At 53.0% G+C, this 12,479-nt stretch overlaps 2 protein-coding genes across 4 annotated transcripts in view; both read left to right on the top strand.

The window, feature by feature from the left end:
• The window catches only part of GRIPAP1 (GRIP1 associated protein 1), a 28,750-nt gene extending 25,027 nt beyond the window's left edge, over positions 1-3,723 (top strand). Inside the window, exons 23-26 of one of the 2 annotated variants that reach the window (XM_032756908.2) lie at positions 1,089-1,211; positions 1,337-1,430; positions 2,132-2,286; positions 3,159-3,723. In XM_032756908.2, the coding sequence (XP_032612799.1) occupies positions 1,089-1,211; positions 1,337-1,430; positions 2,132-2,286; positions 3,159-3,251 (465 nt within the window). In that variant the 3' untranslated portion in view covers positions 3,252-3,723. The remainder of the gene's footprint in view (positions 1-1,088; positions 1,212-1,336; positions 1,431-2,131; positions 2,287-3,158) is intronic. The other variant, XM_058441533.1, reaches the window with a different exon arrangement.
• A 762-nt stretch (positions 3,724-4,485) lies between these two features.
• Positions 4,486-11,482, top strand: KCND1 (potassium voltage-gated channel subfamily D member 1). Of its 2 annotated transcripts, XM_032756907.2 has the most exons (6): positions 4,486-5,716; positions 7,065-8,307; positions 10,384-10,546; positions 10,646-10,729; positions 10,816-10,914; positions 11,187-11,482. In XM_032756907.2, exons 2-6 carry the CDS (start codon positions 7,187-7,189, stop codon positions 11,439-11,441), a joined length of 1,722 nt encoding a protein of 573 aa, XP_032612798.1. In that variant the 5' UTR covers positions 4,486-5,716; positions 7,065-7,186; the 3' UTR covers positions 11,442-11,482. The 2 variants fall into 2 exon arrangements, with proteins under 2 accessions (XP_032612798.1, XP_032612797.1); XM_032756906.2 differs by having other exon boundaries at positions 4,486-8,307.
• Positions 11,483-12,479: the final 997 nt, after the last annotated feature.

Below are 12,479 nucleotides of genomic sequence, written 5' to 3'. Positions count from 1 at the left end.
TCGAAAGGTTGAGGCAAGAGAATCGCTTGAACCCGGGAGGTGGAGGTTGCAATGAGCCGAGATCACACCACTGCACTCCAGCCTGGGCAACAGTGAGACTCCATCTCAAAAAATAAATAAATAAATTCTTAGCTCATACCCTTCCAGAATTCTCTCTCTTTTTAAAATCTAGATGAGATTAACCTGTTCTTATTCAACTGTTGTCTCTACCTTCCCAATTTGACAAGTTTTCATGTCACTGGCTGGGTGCGGTGGCTCCTGCCTATAATCCCAGTACTTTGGGAGGCTGAGGCGGGCAGATCACTTGAGGTCAGGAGTTCAAGACCAGCCTGGCCAACATGGTGAAACCCCGTCTCTTCTAAAAATACAAAAATTAGCTGGGCGTAGTGGCGCGTGCCTGTAATTCCAGCTACTCGGGAGGCTGAGGCAGGAGAATCACTTGATCCCGGGAGTTGGAGGTTGCAGTGAGCCAAGATCTTCCATTGCATTCCAGCCTGGGCAACAAGAGCGAAATTCTATCTCAAAAAAAAAAAAAAAAAAAATTTCACGTCGTCTAATACTTTGACCTTAACCAGATTTCTCTAGTTGGCCCCAGAATGTCCTTTCTTGCTGGTTTTATGAAAACTAGCATTCAGATTCAGAGCACATGTTACATCTGGTTGTTTTATGGCCCTTAAATCTCTTTAGTGTGGTCCCTTTTCTCCTGAGACCAACTTGTTGAAGAGGCCAGCCCAGTCACCCCACAGGAAGTATGCTACCTTTTGGGTTTTTCTGCTGGCTTCCTGGTGGTATGATTTAACATGTCCCTCTCTTCCAGTTTTCCTGTCAGCTGGAAGTTAGATCTCATTTGCTTTGGGATCTTCCTTTAATCCTCTCCACATGGCTCTGATGTGGTTTACTCTCTACCCCCATTTAGGCAGAGGAGATAACAAGAGTCTGAGGGTACCAAGATGGGCCTACAGTCCCAGCTTCAGGGCCCACATTCTCTCACCCACCTCTGGCCTGGTTCTCCTCCCCAGTCCCTGACACCTGTCTGGGGTCGTTGGTGCTGAGCCCGGGGCTGGCCTCTCCCCTTCTCTTTCCTGCAGTCCTTATCCAGCAGCCCTCAGGCGCAGCCCCCTCGGCCAGCAGAGCTGTCAGATGAGGAAGTGGCTGAGCTCTTTCAGCGGCTGGCAGAGACACAGCAGGAGAAATGGATGCTGGAGGAGAAGGTGCTCCCTGCCTGCCTGCCCATCCCCACTTGAAGTGCCCTTGGGGGTGTGGGGTCTGCCCGGGCCCGCCTCATGTGTGAACATGTACAGTAGAGGGGTCTCAGGTGGGCTGGGCCATCTTGCAGGTGAAGCACCTGGAGGTGAGCAGTGCTTCCATGGCAGAGGACCTCTGCCGGAAGAGCGCCATCATTGAGACCTACGTCATGGACAGCCGGATCGGTCAGTGCCCCCTCCCCGGCCCTCAGCCCTGGTCCAGCCTTCACCTGGCCCTCCCTCTCCATTCTGTGCTGCGGCTTCTCTCCTCTCCTCTCGGAACTCAGTGAAGCTACTGACAAGACCATGGCCTGTCGAGGGGAGAACAGGAAAGCACTGTCTCTTGATCTCGCCTCCTCCCTCTTCTCTCTTTCTCTGTCATCTCTCCACTCTCCTTTCTCCAGTTTGTCTCTCTGTCCGCTTTCTCCTTTCCTCTTCCTGTGCCTCATCTTCCTCTCCTCTCCCTCTCCCTTCTCTCTTCTCTGTTTCTCTTTTTCACCCCACTCCATCTTGTCTCGCTGTCTATATTGTTTTCCTTCTCTGTTCATTGCTTTTGCTTTCTTTCAAACCTGCTCCTTCACAGATTTTTCTTTATTAATCAGAACCATACTGACCAACATGTGCTGAGGACTTTCTGTGTGCTCTGTGCTTCACATGCAGTCATGTGCATCTTTCCAGTTCCACAAGTTAGTTATCCTCATTTCTCGGGGCCATAGAGCTAGTGAGTGACAGAGCTAGGTTTTGTATGTCAAAGCCTCTGTCCTACATGACATGGCTTTTCCTGCTCCCTTCTCCCCTGGTATTCGTCTCCCTCTTTTCTCCTCTGGCTCTGCCTGGCTCTCCTCTGGCTCTGCCGAGGGGGTGGTTTTCAGCCTGGGCCCTTGCAGATGTGTCTGTGGCAGCAGGCCACACAGACCGCAGCGGGCTGGGCAGTGTCCTGAGAGACCTAGTGAAGCCAGGCGACGAGAACCTTCGGGAGATGAACAAGAAGCTGCAGAACATGCTGGAGGAGCAGCTCACCAAGAATATGCATTTGCACAAGGCGAGTGTGGCCTGCCAGCCTACCCATCTGTTCACCCAGCCACCTGCCTACCCAGCCACATAGCCCCTGGGTCATCTGCCAGTTCCCTTGCTCACCCACCCAGCCTGTCCTCCCAGCTATCCTCCTACCCATGCATCAACTACTACATCATGCTCTCATCTTCCACCCTCTCTTCAACTTATTATCCATTCGTTCCTTCCATGTACCCACTCATCCATTTATCTACACATTCACCCAACCATCTGCCCATCTGTCTATCTACCCAATCTACTACTTACTCATCTCATTGTCTACCCCATGTCCTGCCACCCATTTCTTGACATATCATTCTCTTATCTACTCATCAATTGCCCCTTGTGTTACCTTTCACCCACCCAGTTACCTGCTTGCCCACCTGTTGATCTCCATCTGTCCTCTGGACAATTCATTCATCCACCAATTTGTCTACCATAGATCCCCCATGCCCATGGCCCCCCACACACATCTTTCTGCCCAACCTGCCACCCAAAGACTTTCCCCATCTCTGAGAGTCAGAAAGGAGTCAGACCCAGCTCCTGCCTTTGAGAAGCAAGCTCACACTTAGTAGAAGAGCAGGTGGCCAGAGTGGTGGTGTATCCTGCAGCAGCACCATGCCACAGGAGGCATCCCACTCCCATTATCTGTAGCTCCTCACCCATCCTCATGACTTTTCTGAGCCCAGCCCACTGTTGGGGGTGCTGTGAACTTCTCCAAGTACCTTCCCATCCCAGGCCAGACACAGCTGAGCATTGATTAATGAAAGGGTGTGAAGGAAATCACAGATGATACCCTACGTTTGGCAAGGGAGCAGCCTGTCCCCTTCTCTGACCCCTGATGGTTCATTTGTTTCTTAGGATATGGAAGTTCTGTCCCAGGAAATTGTGCGGCTCAGCAAGGAGTGCGTGGGGCCTCCTGACCCAGACATAGAGCCAGGAGAAACCAGCTAAAGACCTGCAGGCTGCACCCACCTCCTCCCCTTCCTACCCCTTAGGATGCCATTCCCTTGGGCTGTGGTGGAAAAATGAGGGCTGGAGCCAAAATCAAATAGCTTGGGAGACTGGACATTAAAAGGGCTAGAGGCCTGATGGTTAGTGTTAATGATCCTGTCTTAGGGCAGAGGCCACCAGGGAGTGGGGATCGTGAGGGAAGGGGCAGGGATTTCTCCTTCTTCTTGGTCCTGGCTCCCAAAGGCTTCTGTCTTCATCTCTGCATGAGCTCTCCTTCCCAGAGACCAACTCTTTTTTATTTTATTTTATTTTATTTTTTAATTTATGTCTGGAGCCTGGCTACTCTGCATTTGGGATTGGGGATGTTGGGTGGGTGTGTGGTCCATGTTCAGCGTTCTAGCAACACGTGTGTGTGTGTGTGTAAAGGCTGTGCAGCCAAAATACCATCTGGCCAGACGGGCCCACCCACTGACTGTCTCGTCTCGTTCTTTTCAACCAGGAGGGATGTGCTGGGGGCGGGGAGGTTCACACCATTGGAATAGGGAGGGAGGTCTCTGGCTGCAACGTTACTCTCTTTTCCCCACCCTCATCCAGCCTGTCTCCATTTACTGCTGACCAGCCCCTTAAACTGAGTGGAGCTGAAATACCTGCAGATATGTACATGGGTAGACATGTATGGGATTGTGGGTATAGATGAGTAGACAGACGGGAGGATGGATAAGTGGTTGGATGGACCGATGGATGAGTAAGTGGACGGTTGCATGGACTGATGATGGATAGACTGGGAAATAAATGGATGGATGGATGGATAGGTGGTTGGATGAATAAATGGGTAGATTGGTAGGTGGATAGAGGATGGATAGTAGAGATGTAAATGGAGAGATGGATAATAGGTCTATGGACAAATGGATGGGTGGATGATTTAGGTAGATAGGTGGATGGATGGGTTTATGGACAGGTTAGGAGTAAATAGACCAATGGTTAGGGGAATGGATGGATGGGTAGATGAGCTAATGAATGGGAAGGGTAAAGAGTGGGAGAAGAAATGACGAGTGGAGCTATGTATGGACAGAGATGGGCAGAGGATGTCACCCTGCGTGTGTTCCGGGTGGGAAGAGATGGGCAGAGGATGGATACATACAGATAGATTGGCAAATAGCCAAATGGGGTGAACTTACAAATACAAATGGATGAATGAGTGGGTGGGTAGATTAACGACTAAGTGGACAGATGGGTGGGTGGAGGGATGGATAGAGGAATTGGTTGTGTGGGTGGGAGAATGGATGGATGGGTAGGTGGAGGAATGGATGTAGAAATGGACAAATCAGGAGTGTGCCAAATGGGCAATTGGAAGATTACACGGGTGGGTAAATTGGGTGAAAGGCTAGGCCTGGCCCTGCATTACGGTGCCCCTGTCATCACACTCCTTTAATTAAGATTAAGCATCCCTGGTGTGTGCTGTGTCCAGTGCTATCACCTTTCACATCATGTAATGCTCCAAATGACGCTATCAAGTTGGGATAAGTCTCTCCATCTGACAGTTGAGGAAACGATGCAAGTCACTTGCTCAAGGATGCAGCAAGTCAGTGGCAAAGCTGGGGTTTGAACCCACCCATAGCCAGCCAGAGGCATTCCATTATCAGTGCTCCTGCCATCCAGAAGCAGAGCCCTCTAGCGGAGGAGGTGTGATTTGAGGCCACTGGATATGGACAGATAAGAGACTACCCCCTCGGAGTGGGGCCTGCCTGAGATGGTAGGGGGGTGGGACCTGGATTGTCCCCCTCTACATTCCCTTTACCATCATTTCATATCTAAAAACAGGAAGTCCCGTGCTCCAGTCCCACAGCCGAAGTCTTAGAGCTGGGGCTCTAATCCATGCTGCGCCCCTCAAGGGGGCGGCTTCGGAAGCTTGGCCATCTAGAGAAACACTTCCCAGCAATTACCCCCGACTCCTGGCTCTCCTGCCCTTCCACAGTCTGGGGGGCAGGGAGGGGACAGCGCTGCATCATTCCCTGTGGCACTCCGCTCTGGGGCCATTAACAGACGCCTTCCCATCGATCGGATCTGCTAAGTGCTGCTGATTCAGGCGAGTGGGGGTGGGGGCCCCTGGGGGCAGAGCGGGTAGGAGCTGGGCAGGAAGAGAGGGGAGTCCAGGAAGGAGGTGGAGAGAATTGGCAAAGTTCCCTGCCACCCCCATTTTCCAGATGACGCGACTGAGGCCCAACCAGCTTTGTAGGAGGCGGAGTCTCCCCAGGGTCCCTCTCTGGCTGTCCTAGGGGAGGGGGCTCGGGGAGCCACGAGGCCCCTCCCTGCCTCTCTCTCCATCTCCCGGCAAGCTCGGAGGGGCGGGGAGAGAGAGCCAGAGGAGGAGGAGAACTCAGGCAGCTCTGCAGAGGGGGCCAGGAGCTCGGGTGTTTGGTACCCCCAGCCCCACCGCTGTTGCTGCTGCTGCAGCGGGGACACAGGTGAGGACGGCCCGAGAGGGAGGGGGAGGGGGACCACCACTAGCGCTGTCCTCATCCTTCCCTGGTCCAGCCCCCACGCCCTAGCCCATCCTGGGATAGTCCCCAGGGGTCCCACTGGACCTTGCCCTTCCCAGGCCTCCTTCCAGGGACCCCGCGCCCTCTCCCTGCCTATGCCACCTTCTCCCCTACGCCTGGCTGTGGTTGCTTCTCTTCCTCCTGCTGCCGCTGCTGCTACTGCCACTGCCCAGCACACACCGCCAGCCCCTCGGGGTGTGGTTTCCCCAGACCTGCCCCCAACGGTGGGACCCAGCCTTCTCCTGGCCTCTCCTGCCAGCTTCCAGCAAAGCCCAGGAGCCCCCCTCCCTGGAGACACACCCAACTCCCTTTCAACACCCCACCCCCCTCTTAATCCCATTTTGGGGGTAACCCCCTTCCTCTTATTTAGTCTTCATAGATCCTCTGGGTGCTCTGGGACTGTGCCCAACTTCCTAACATTTGAGTCCCGGCCCCTTGGAATTCCCCAGACTCCTTTTTCCTCCCTGTAGAACTCCTGAGAGTGTCAACCAGGCTTTCTTGGCCCCTCTAGATACCCACCTCCCCCAGATAAGTCTCAGCCTCTCAAAAAATAACCCAGCCCCCTGTCTACCCCTTTAGATAACCCCTTCCCCTCTCCAGCCCTACTAGGAAGCCCTGGCCTCTCTTTTCTTCCCCAGAACTCCTGTAGAGTACAGACACCCCCCGGGCTATTCTTGGCAACTCTAAGCAGTCCCAAGACACCTTTCAGCCTCTTTACAACCTCCTGGATCCACAGCCACCCCTCGAGATGCACCAGCTCCCTTTCCAGATCCATGAGGGGGGTCTAACCCTCTTATGCTTCCCCTAGAAGTCTTGAGGGTGTGGACAACCCTCTTCACCTGTCTCAGCCCCTCTAGAACCCCCATTTCCAGGCACTCTCAAGTCTCTTTCAAGCACCTCTGGTCCCATTTCTACCCCTCTGGATGCCCCAGTCTCCTCTCCACCCCCGCAAAGGAGTTCCAGGCTCTTCTGCCTTCCCTGAGACTCTTGAGAGTGTAGAGAACTCCCCACGTGTTTCTTGGCCCCTCTAGACGCCCCCAGACACCTCTCAGGCACAGGCTGACTTCTTTAGAATCATCTCAGTCTCTCTAAACCCTCCCTCAGCTCCTTCTTGGCCCCATCCCCACACCCCTTTTCTGCTCTTCTCCATGTCCCCAAGGCCCTTCTCAGTCCCTCAGAACATTGCCCAGGCCCCTCCTAGGCTCTGTAAATGTCCCCCAAACTCCTTCGCATCTCTTTAGTTCTTCCTCCTGCTTCCTCTTGGCCTCTCTAGACACCCCCAGTTTCCTTGTTCGGGTGGCTCAAGGTGTCTCCAAGCCCCCACCATCCTGGAGACAGCCACATTCTCCTAAACGCCACCCTCACTAAGTCTCCCTGGGCTTGGGGAGTGGCACGATGGCGGCAGGCCTGGCCACGTGGCTGCCTTTTGCCCGGGCGGCAGCGGTGGGCTGGCTGCCCCTGGCCCAGCAGCCCCTGCCCCCGGCACCGGGGGTGAAGGCATCTCGAGGAGATGAGGTTCTGGTGGTGAACGTGAGCGGACGGCGCTTTGAGACTTGGAAGAATACACTGGACCGCTACCCAGATACCTTGCTGGGCAGCTCAGAGAAGGAATTCTTCTACGATGCTGACTCAGGCGAGTACTTCTTCGATCGCGATCCTGACATGTTCCGCCACGTGCTGAACTTCTACCGAACGGGGCGGCTGCACTGCCCACGGCAGGAATGCATCCAGGCCTTCGACGAAGAGCTGGCTTTCTACGGCCTGGTTCCCGAGCTAGTCGGTGACTGCTGCCTTGAAGAGTATCGGGACCGAAAGAAGGAGAATGCCGAGCGCCTGGCAGAGGACGAGGAGGCCGAGCAGGCTGGGGACGGCCCAGCCCTGCCAGCAGGCAGCTCCCTGCGGCAGCGGCTCTGGCGGGCCTTCGAGAATCCACACACAAGCACCGCAGCCCTCGTTTTCTACTATGTGACCGGCTTCTTCATTGCCGTGTCGGTCATTGCCAATGTGGTAGAGACCATCCCGTGCCGCGGCTCTGCACGCAGGTCCTCAAGGGAGCAGCCCTGTGGCGAACGCTTCCCACAGGCCTTTTTCTGCATGGACACAGCCTGTGTACTCATATTCACAGGTGAATACCTCCTGCGGCTGTTTGCCGCCCCCAGCCGCTGCCGCTTCCTGCGGAGTGTCATGAGCCTCATCGACGTGGTGGCCATCCTGCCCTACTACATTGGGCTTTTGGTGCCCAAGAACGACGATGTCTCAGGCGCCTTTGTCACCCTGCGTGTGTTCCGGGTGTTTCGCATCTTCAAGTTCTCCAGGCACTCACAGGGCTTGAGGATTCTGGGCTACACACTCAAGAGCTGTGCCTCTGAGCTGGGCTTTCTCCTCTTTTCGCTAACCATGGCCATCATCATCTTTGCCACTGTCATGTTTTATGCCGAGAAGGGCACAAACAAGACCAACTTTACAAGCATCCCTGCGGCCTTCTGGTATACCATTGTCACCATGACCACGCTTGGGTGAGTGTGGACTCTGCATTGGGGGCTGCCTGATTACACTCACCCTTTCTGTAAAATTAGGAAGTTTAAAGGAATGATCTCTCTCTCTCTCTCTCTTTCTTTCTTTCTTTCTTTTCTTTCTTTCTTTCTTTCTTTTTTAAACGGAGTCTTACTCTGTCGCCCAGGCTGGAGTGCAGTGGCAAGATCTCAGCTCACTGCAACCTCTGCTTCCTGGGTTCAAGTGATTCTCCCGCCTCAGACTCCCAAGTAGCTGGGATTACAGGTACATGCCACCACGCCTGCCTAATTTTTGTATTTTTAATAGAGACAGGGTTTCACCATGTTGGCCAGGCTGGTCTCAAACTCCTGACCTCAGGTGATCTGCCCGCCTTGGCCTCCCAAAGTGCTGGGATTACAGGCGTGAGCCACCGCGCCTGGCCTCTTTCTCTTTTTGAGCTTCAGTTTGCTCATCTGTACAAACTGAGGGAGCTGGACTTAATTCTTCAGATCCCTCCCAGCTCTGACAATGCCTTGATTTTCTAGGTCAGGAGACTTGGGTTCAAGGATTGTCTTAGCTGCTCTCTTTCTGTTGATGTTTTCTCATGGCCTCAGTTTTCCCCTCTGTAAAATGGGAAATGCTGATCCCTTCATCATCTAGAGAGGATTCAATGACATCATAGTTGTGAAAGTTCTCTGAATGTTTCTGGTGCAGGATACATAGGTGTTGGCTTTCTATCACCTTTTTCTGTTTTGGGGACCCATGTCTCCCAACCTTCTAGAATTGTCTGCTGTGTGGGGCACTACTTCTGTGCCTTTGCGATTCCTTGATGTTTCCCAGAACAAGATGTTTTCAGGATTTTTTTTTTTTTTTTTTTGTCGATCCCTGCAGAAGAAACAGAGTTGGGATAAAAGTATCAAATGGAATCATCGAACTCACGAGCTTTCTAAAGATACTGTCAAGGGCAGATGCTGTGATCCTTCTCTAAGTTTCCATCACTGGGATTGGGTATACAGTTGGTGCCCAGTATCTGTTGAAGGAATAACTGAATGAATTGGGTTTGCTCAGTTTCTTCATAGAGGTACAAAAAAAGTTGATTTGGGGTTTCTAAAGCGTAGAAACCCCAATTTTGGTTGGAGGTCCAGGATCAGACTGACAAACAAATACTGAGCGCTGACAGTGGGCTGGAACTGAGTATTTTGATGGCTTTTACTCTATTCAGGTCCTCACAACAACTCTGTGAGGGTGGATGGCTGCCCATGTCTCACAGTTGAGGACACGGTCTGAGATGACACATCACAGAGCCAGCAATGGCCAAGTTGGAGAGACTTTTGAGCAGAGTCCTGAATGCTTAAAATGAGTCAAAATACAGAAATAAGGAACAGCCATCCTAGGGCACAGCCTGAGAAAAGGCTTAGAGGCTGAAGACTGCAGAAGCTGTGTTTCTGTGGAGGAGTTCTGATTGGTTCTGCGGTCAGAACAAAAGTATGCAGTGTGATCTTGGGCGAGTCAGTTACAGAATCTCCCTGATCTTCAGGGGAGCTCTCTGTGAACAAGTTAGTAAGATTGGCTCTGCTCTATCTCTGTGGGAGGTGGGTGGCATGGAGAAAGGCAGGGAGGTTTCAAAGCTCCTCCCTGTTTTGTCACATGTGGACAGTTTTCAAGGATTCCCCTATAGGGGAATGAAAAGGGGTCCTACCTAGACCAGGTAAGACAGAGGCAGCCAAAACCAACAAAACACTCCTCCTGGGACTTGAAGCCCTTCGGCTGGCCTGTGGTGCTGGGACTCTCTCCCCAGGAGGCTGTGTTCACTGCCTGTGACTTCCTCATGCTCCCCTCTGCTTGGTTTTCATAGATTTCTGGCTGACTCAGGTGCTTGGTATGTAGCTTGGACAGGGGCAGCAGATGGTAGGGGTTGAGGGCCAGGCCCATTTCTCACTTGACCCCCCAACATTTTACAGAGCAAGAAACTGAGGGATTCAGAAGGTTTGAGTGCCTGGCCAGGGTCACAGAGCTAGTCCAGTTAGATGGGATGGAGTGGGGGACTGAAAGGTAGGTGGGCACTTTTCCTGACCTTGGCCTACCTCCCCTCGTTCCAGCTACGGAGACATGGTGCCCAGCACCATTGCTGGCAAGATTTTCGGGTCCATCTGCTCACTCAGTGGCGTCTTGGTCATTGCCCTGCCTGTGCCAGTCATTGTGTCCAACTTTAGCCGCATCTACCACCAGAACCAGCGGGCTGACAAGCGCCGAGCACAGCAGGTAACCACACTTTCCATCCAAGCACCTCCTACTCCCCACACCCCAAGCCAGTCTACTTTGGGGCTCACCCACCTGACCTTTTATCTCCTCTCTCTGCAGAAGGTGCGCTTGGCAAGGATCCGATTGGCAAAGAGTGGTACCACCAATGCCTTCCTGCAGTACAAGCAGAATGGGGGCCTTGAGGTGGGTCGGGGCCTGGATAGGGTTGGAGTGAGCCATAACAGGGGGAGGAAGGTGCTGCCCTTATCGCTCTGCTCCATCCACTCCAGGACAGCGGCAGTGGCGAGGAACAGGCTCTTTGTGTCAGGAACCGTTCTGCCTTTGAACAGCAACATCACCACTTGCTGCACTGTCTAGAGAAGACAACGGTGAGGCCTAATGTGAGGTGCTATAGCAGAATAGAGGGGGTCCCTCTGTGGCCATGCCAGCTCTCTCCCTTGGATGGGAGGCTCACTACAAATTGTGGAAATCACACAGAGCTTCCTGGAAGAGGCTACAGGAGAGCCAAACCTTGAAGGATGGGCAAGGGAAGGGAAGAGGGAGTAATTTCCAGAAAGGAGAAAACAGCCTGAGCAAAGGCTTGAGGGTGGGATCAGCTCCCATGGGATGCCCCATGACCCTGCCTCCCTTCTGCCCATAGTGCCATGAGTTCACAGACGAGCTCACCTTCAGCGAAGCCCTGGGAGCCGTCTCGCCAGGTGGCCGCACCAGCCGCAGCACCTCTGTGTCTTCCCAGCCAATGGGACCCGGAAGCCTGCTGTCTTCTTGCTGCCCTCGCAGGGCCAAGCGCCGTGCCATCCGCCTTGCCAACTCCACTGCCTCAGTCAGCCGTGGCAGCATGCAGGAGCTGGACATGCTGGCAGGGCTGCGCAGGAGCCCTGCCCCTCAGAGGTAAGCAGCCCTCCTATCTGCTAGCCATACCTGGGGAAGCTCAGAGCTTAGACCAGTAGCTCTGAGATTTCATAACTCCAGGCCTTAGCAAGTGAAGCTCAAACCCAAACCCCTCCATGCTGGAAGCTTGGGCTTATCTTGTCTGTAACTCATTCTTTATCCATTCTTTTTTTATTTTTTTTTATTTTTTTTTGAGACGGAGTCTCACTGTCACCCAGGCTGGAGTGCAATGGCGGGATCTCAACTCACTGCAGCCTCCACCTCCTGGGTTCAAGCGATTCTCCTGCCTCAGCCTCACGAGTAGCTGGTATTACAGGCACACGCCACTACGCCCAGCTAATTGTTGTATTTTTAGTAGAGATGAGGTTTTGCCATGTTACCCAGGCTAGTCTCGAACTCCTGACCTCAAGTGATCCACCTGCCTCAGCCTCCCAGAGTGCTGGGATTACAGACATGAGCCACCTCACCTGGCCTCTTCATCCATTCTTTCACCAAATATTTATTGAGCACCTACTGTGTGGCAGGCACAGTTGTAGGCAACTTGGATGCGGCAGTGAATGAACAGACAGAAGCCCCTGTATCCCAGTCCTCTGGAACTTCTATTCTAGTGGGGTAAGACAGTTAATAAACAAATACACAGATTATATAGCATATCAAACAGCTGTAAACACCAAGGAGAAAAGTCAGTCAGGGATGGGGGCTAGAAAGCATAGAGCAGGCCGGGCGCAGTGGCTCATGCCTATTATCCCACCACTTTGGGAGGCCGAGGCGAGCGGATAACAGGTCAGGAGTTCGAGACCAGCCTGGCTAACATGGTGAAACCCTGTTTCTATTAAAAATACAAAAAACTAGCTGGGTGTGGTGGCGCGCACCTGTAATCCCAGCTACTTGGGAGACTGAGGCAGGAGAATCGCCTGAACCTGGGAGGTGGAGGTTCCAGTGAACTGAGATCACATCATTGCACTCCAGCTTGGGCAACAAGAGCAAAACGCTGTCTAAAAAAAAAAAAAAAAAAGCATACAGCAGGGTGGTGATGCAGTTT

Source organism: Hylobates moloch, unplaced genomic scaffold (genome assembly GCF_009828535.3).
Source record: "Hylobates moloch isolate HMO894 unplaced genomic scaffold, HMol_V3 SCAFFOLD_7, whole genome shotgun sequence".
In the NCBI taxonomy this organism is placed as follows: domain Eukaryota; kingdom Metazoa; phylum Chordata; class Mammalia; order Primates; family Hylobatidae; genus Hylobates; species Hylobates moloch.
This window is presented reverse-complemented; position numbering and strand designations above follow the sequence as displayed.

What these genes read in the sequence shown, in the direction of transcription:
- KCND1 (XM_032756907.2), top strand. Translation starts at nt 7,187, where the DNA reads ATGGCGGCAGGCCTGGCCACGTGGCTGCCTTTTGCCCGGGCGGCAGCG. An exon ending in GTCACCATGACCACGCTTGG is followed by an intron (nt 8,308 to 10,383) that starts GTGAGTGTGGAC and finishes CCCTCGTTCCAG; the next exon opens with CTACGGAGACATGGTGCCCA. An exon ending in ACTGTCTAGAGAAGACAACG is followed by an intron (nt 10,915 to 11,186) that starts GTGAGGCCTAAT and finishes TTCTGCCCATAG; the next exon opens with TGCCATGAGTTCACAGACGA.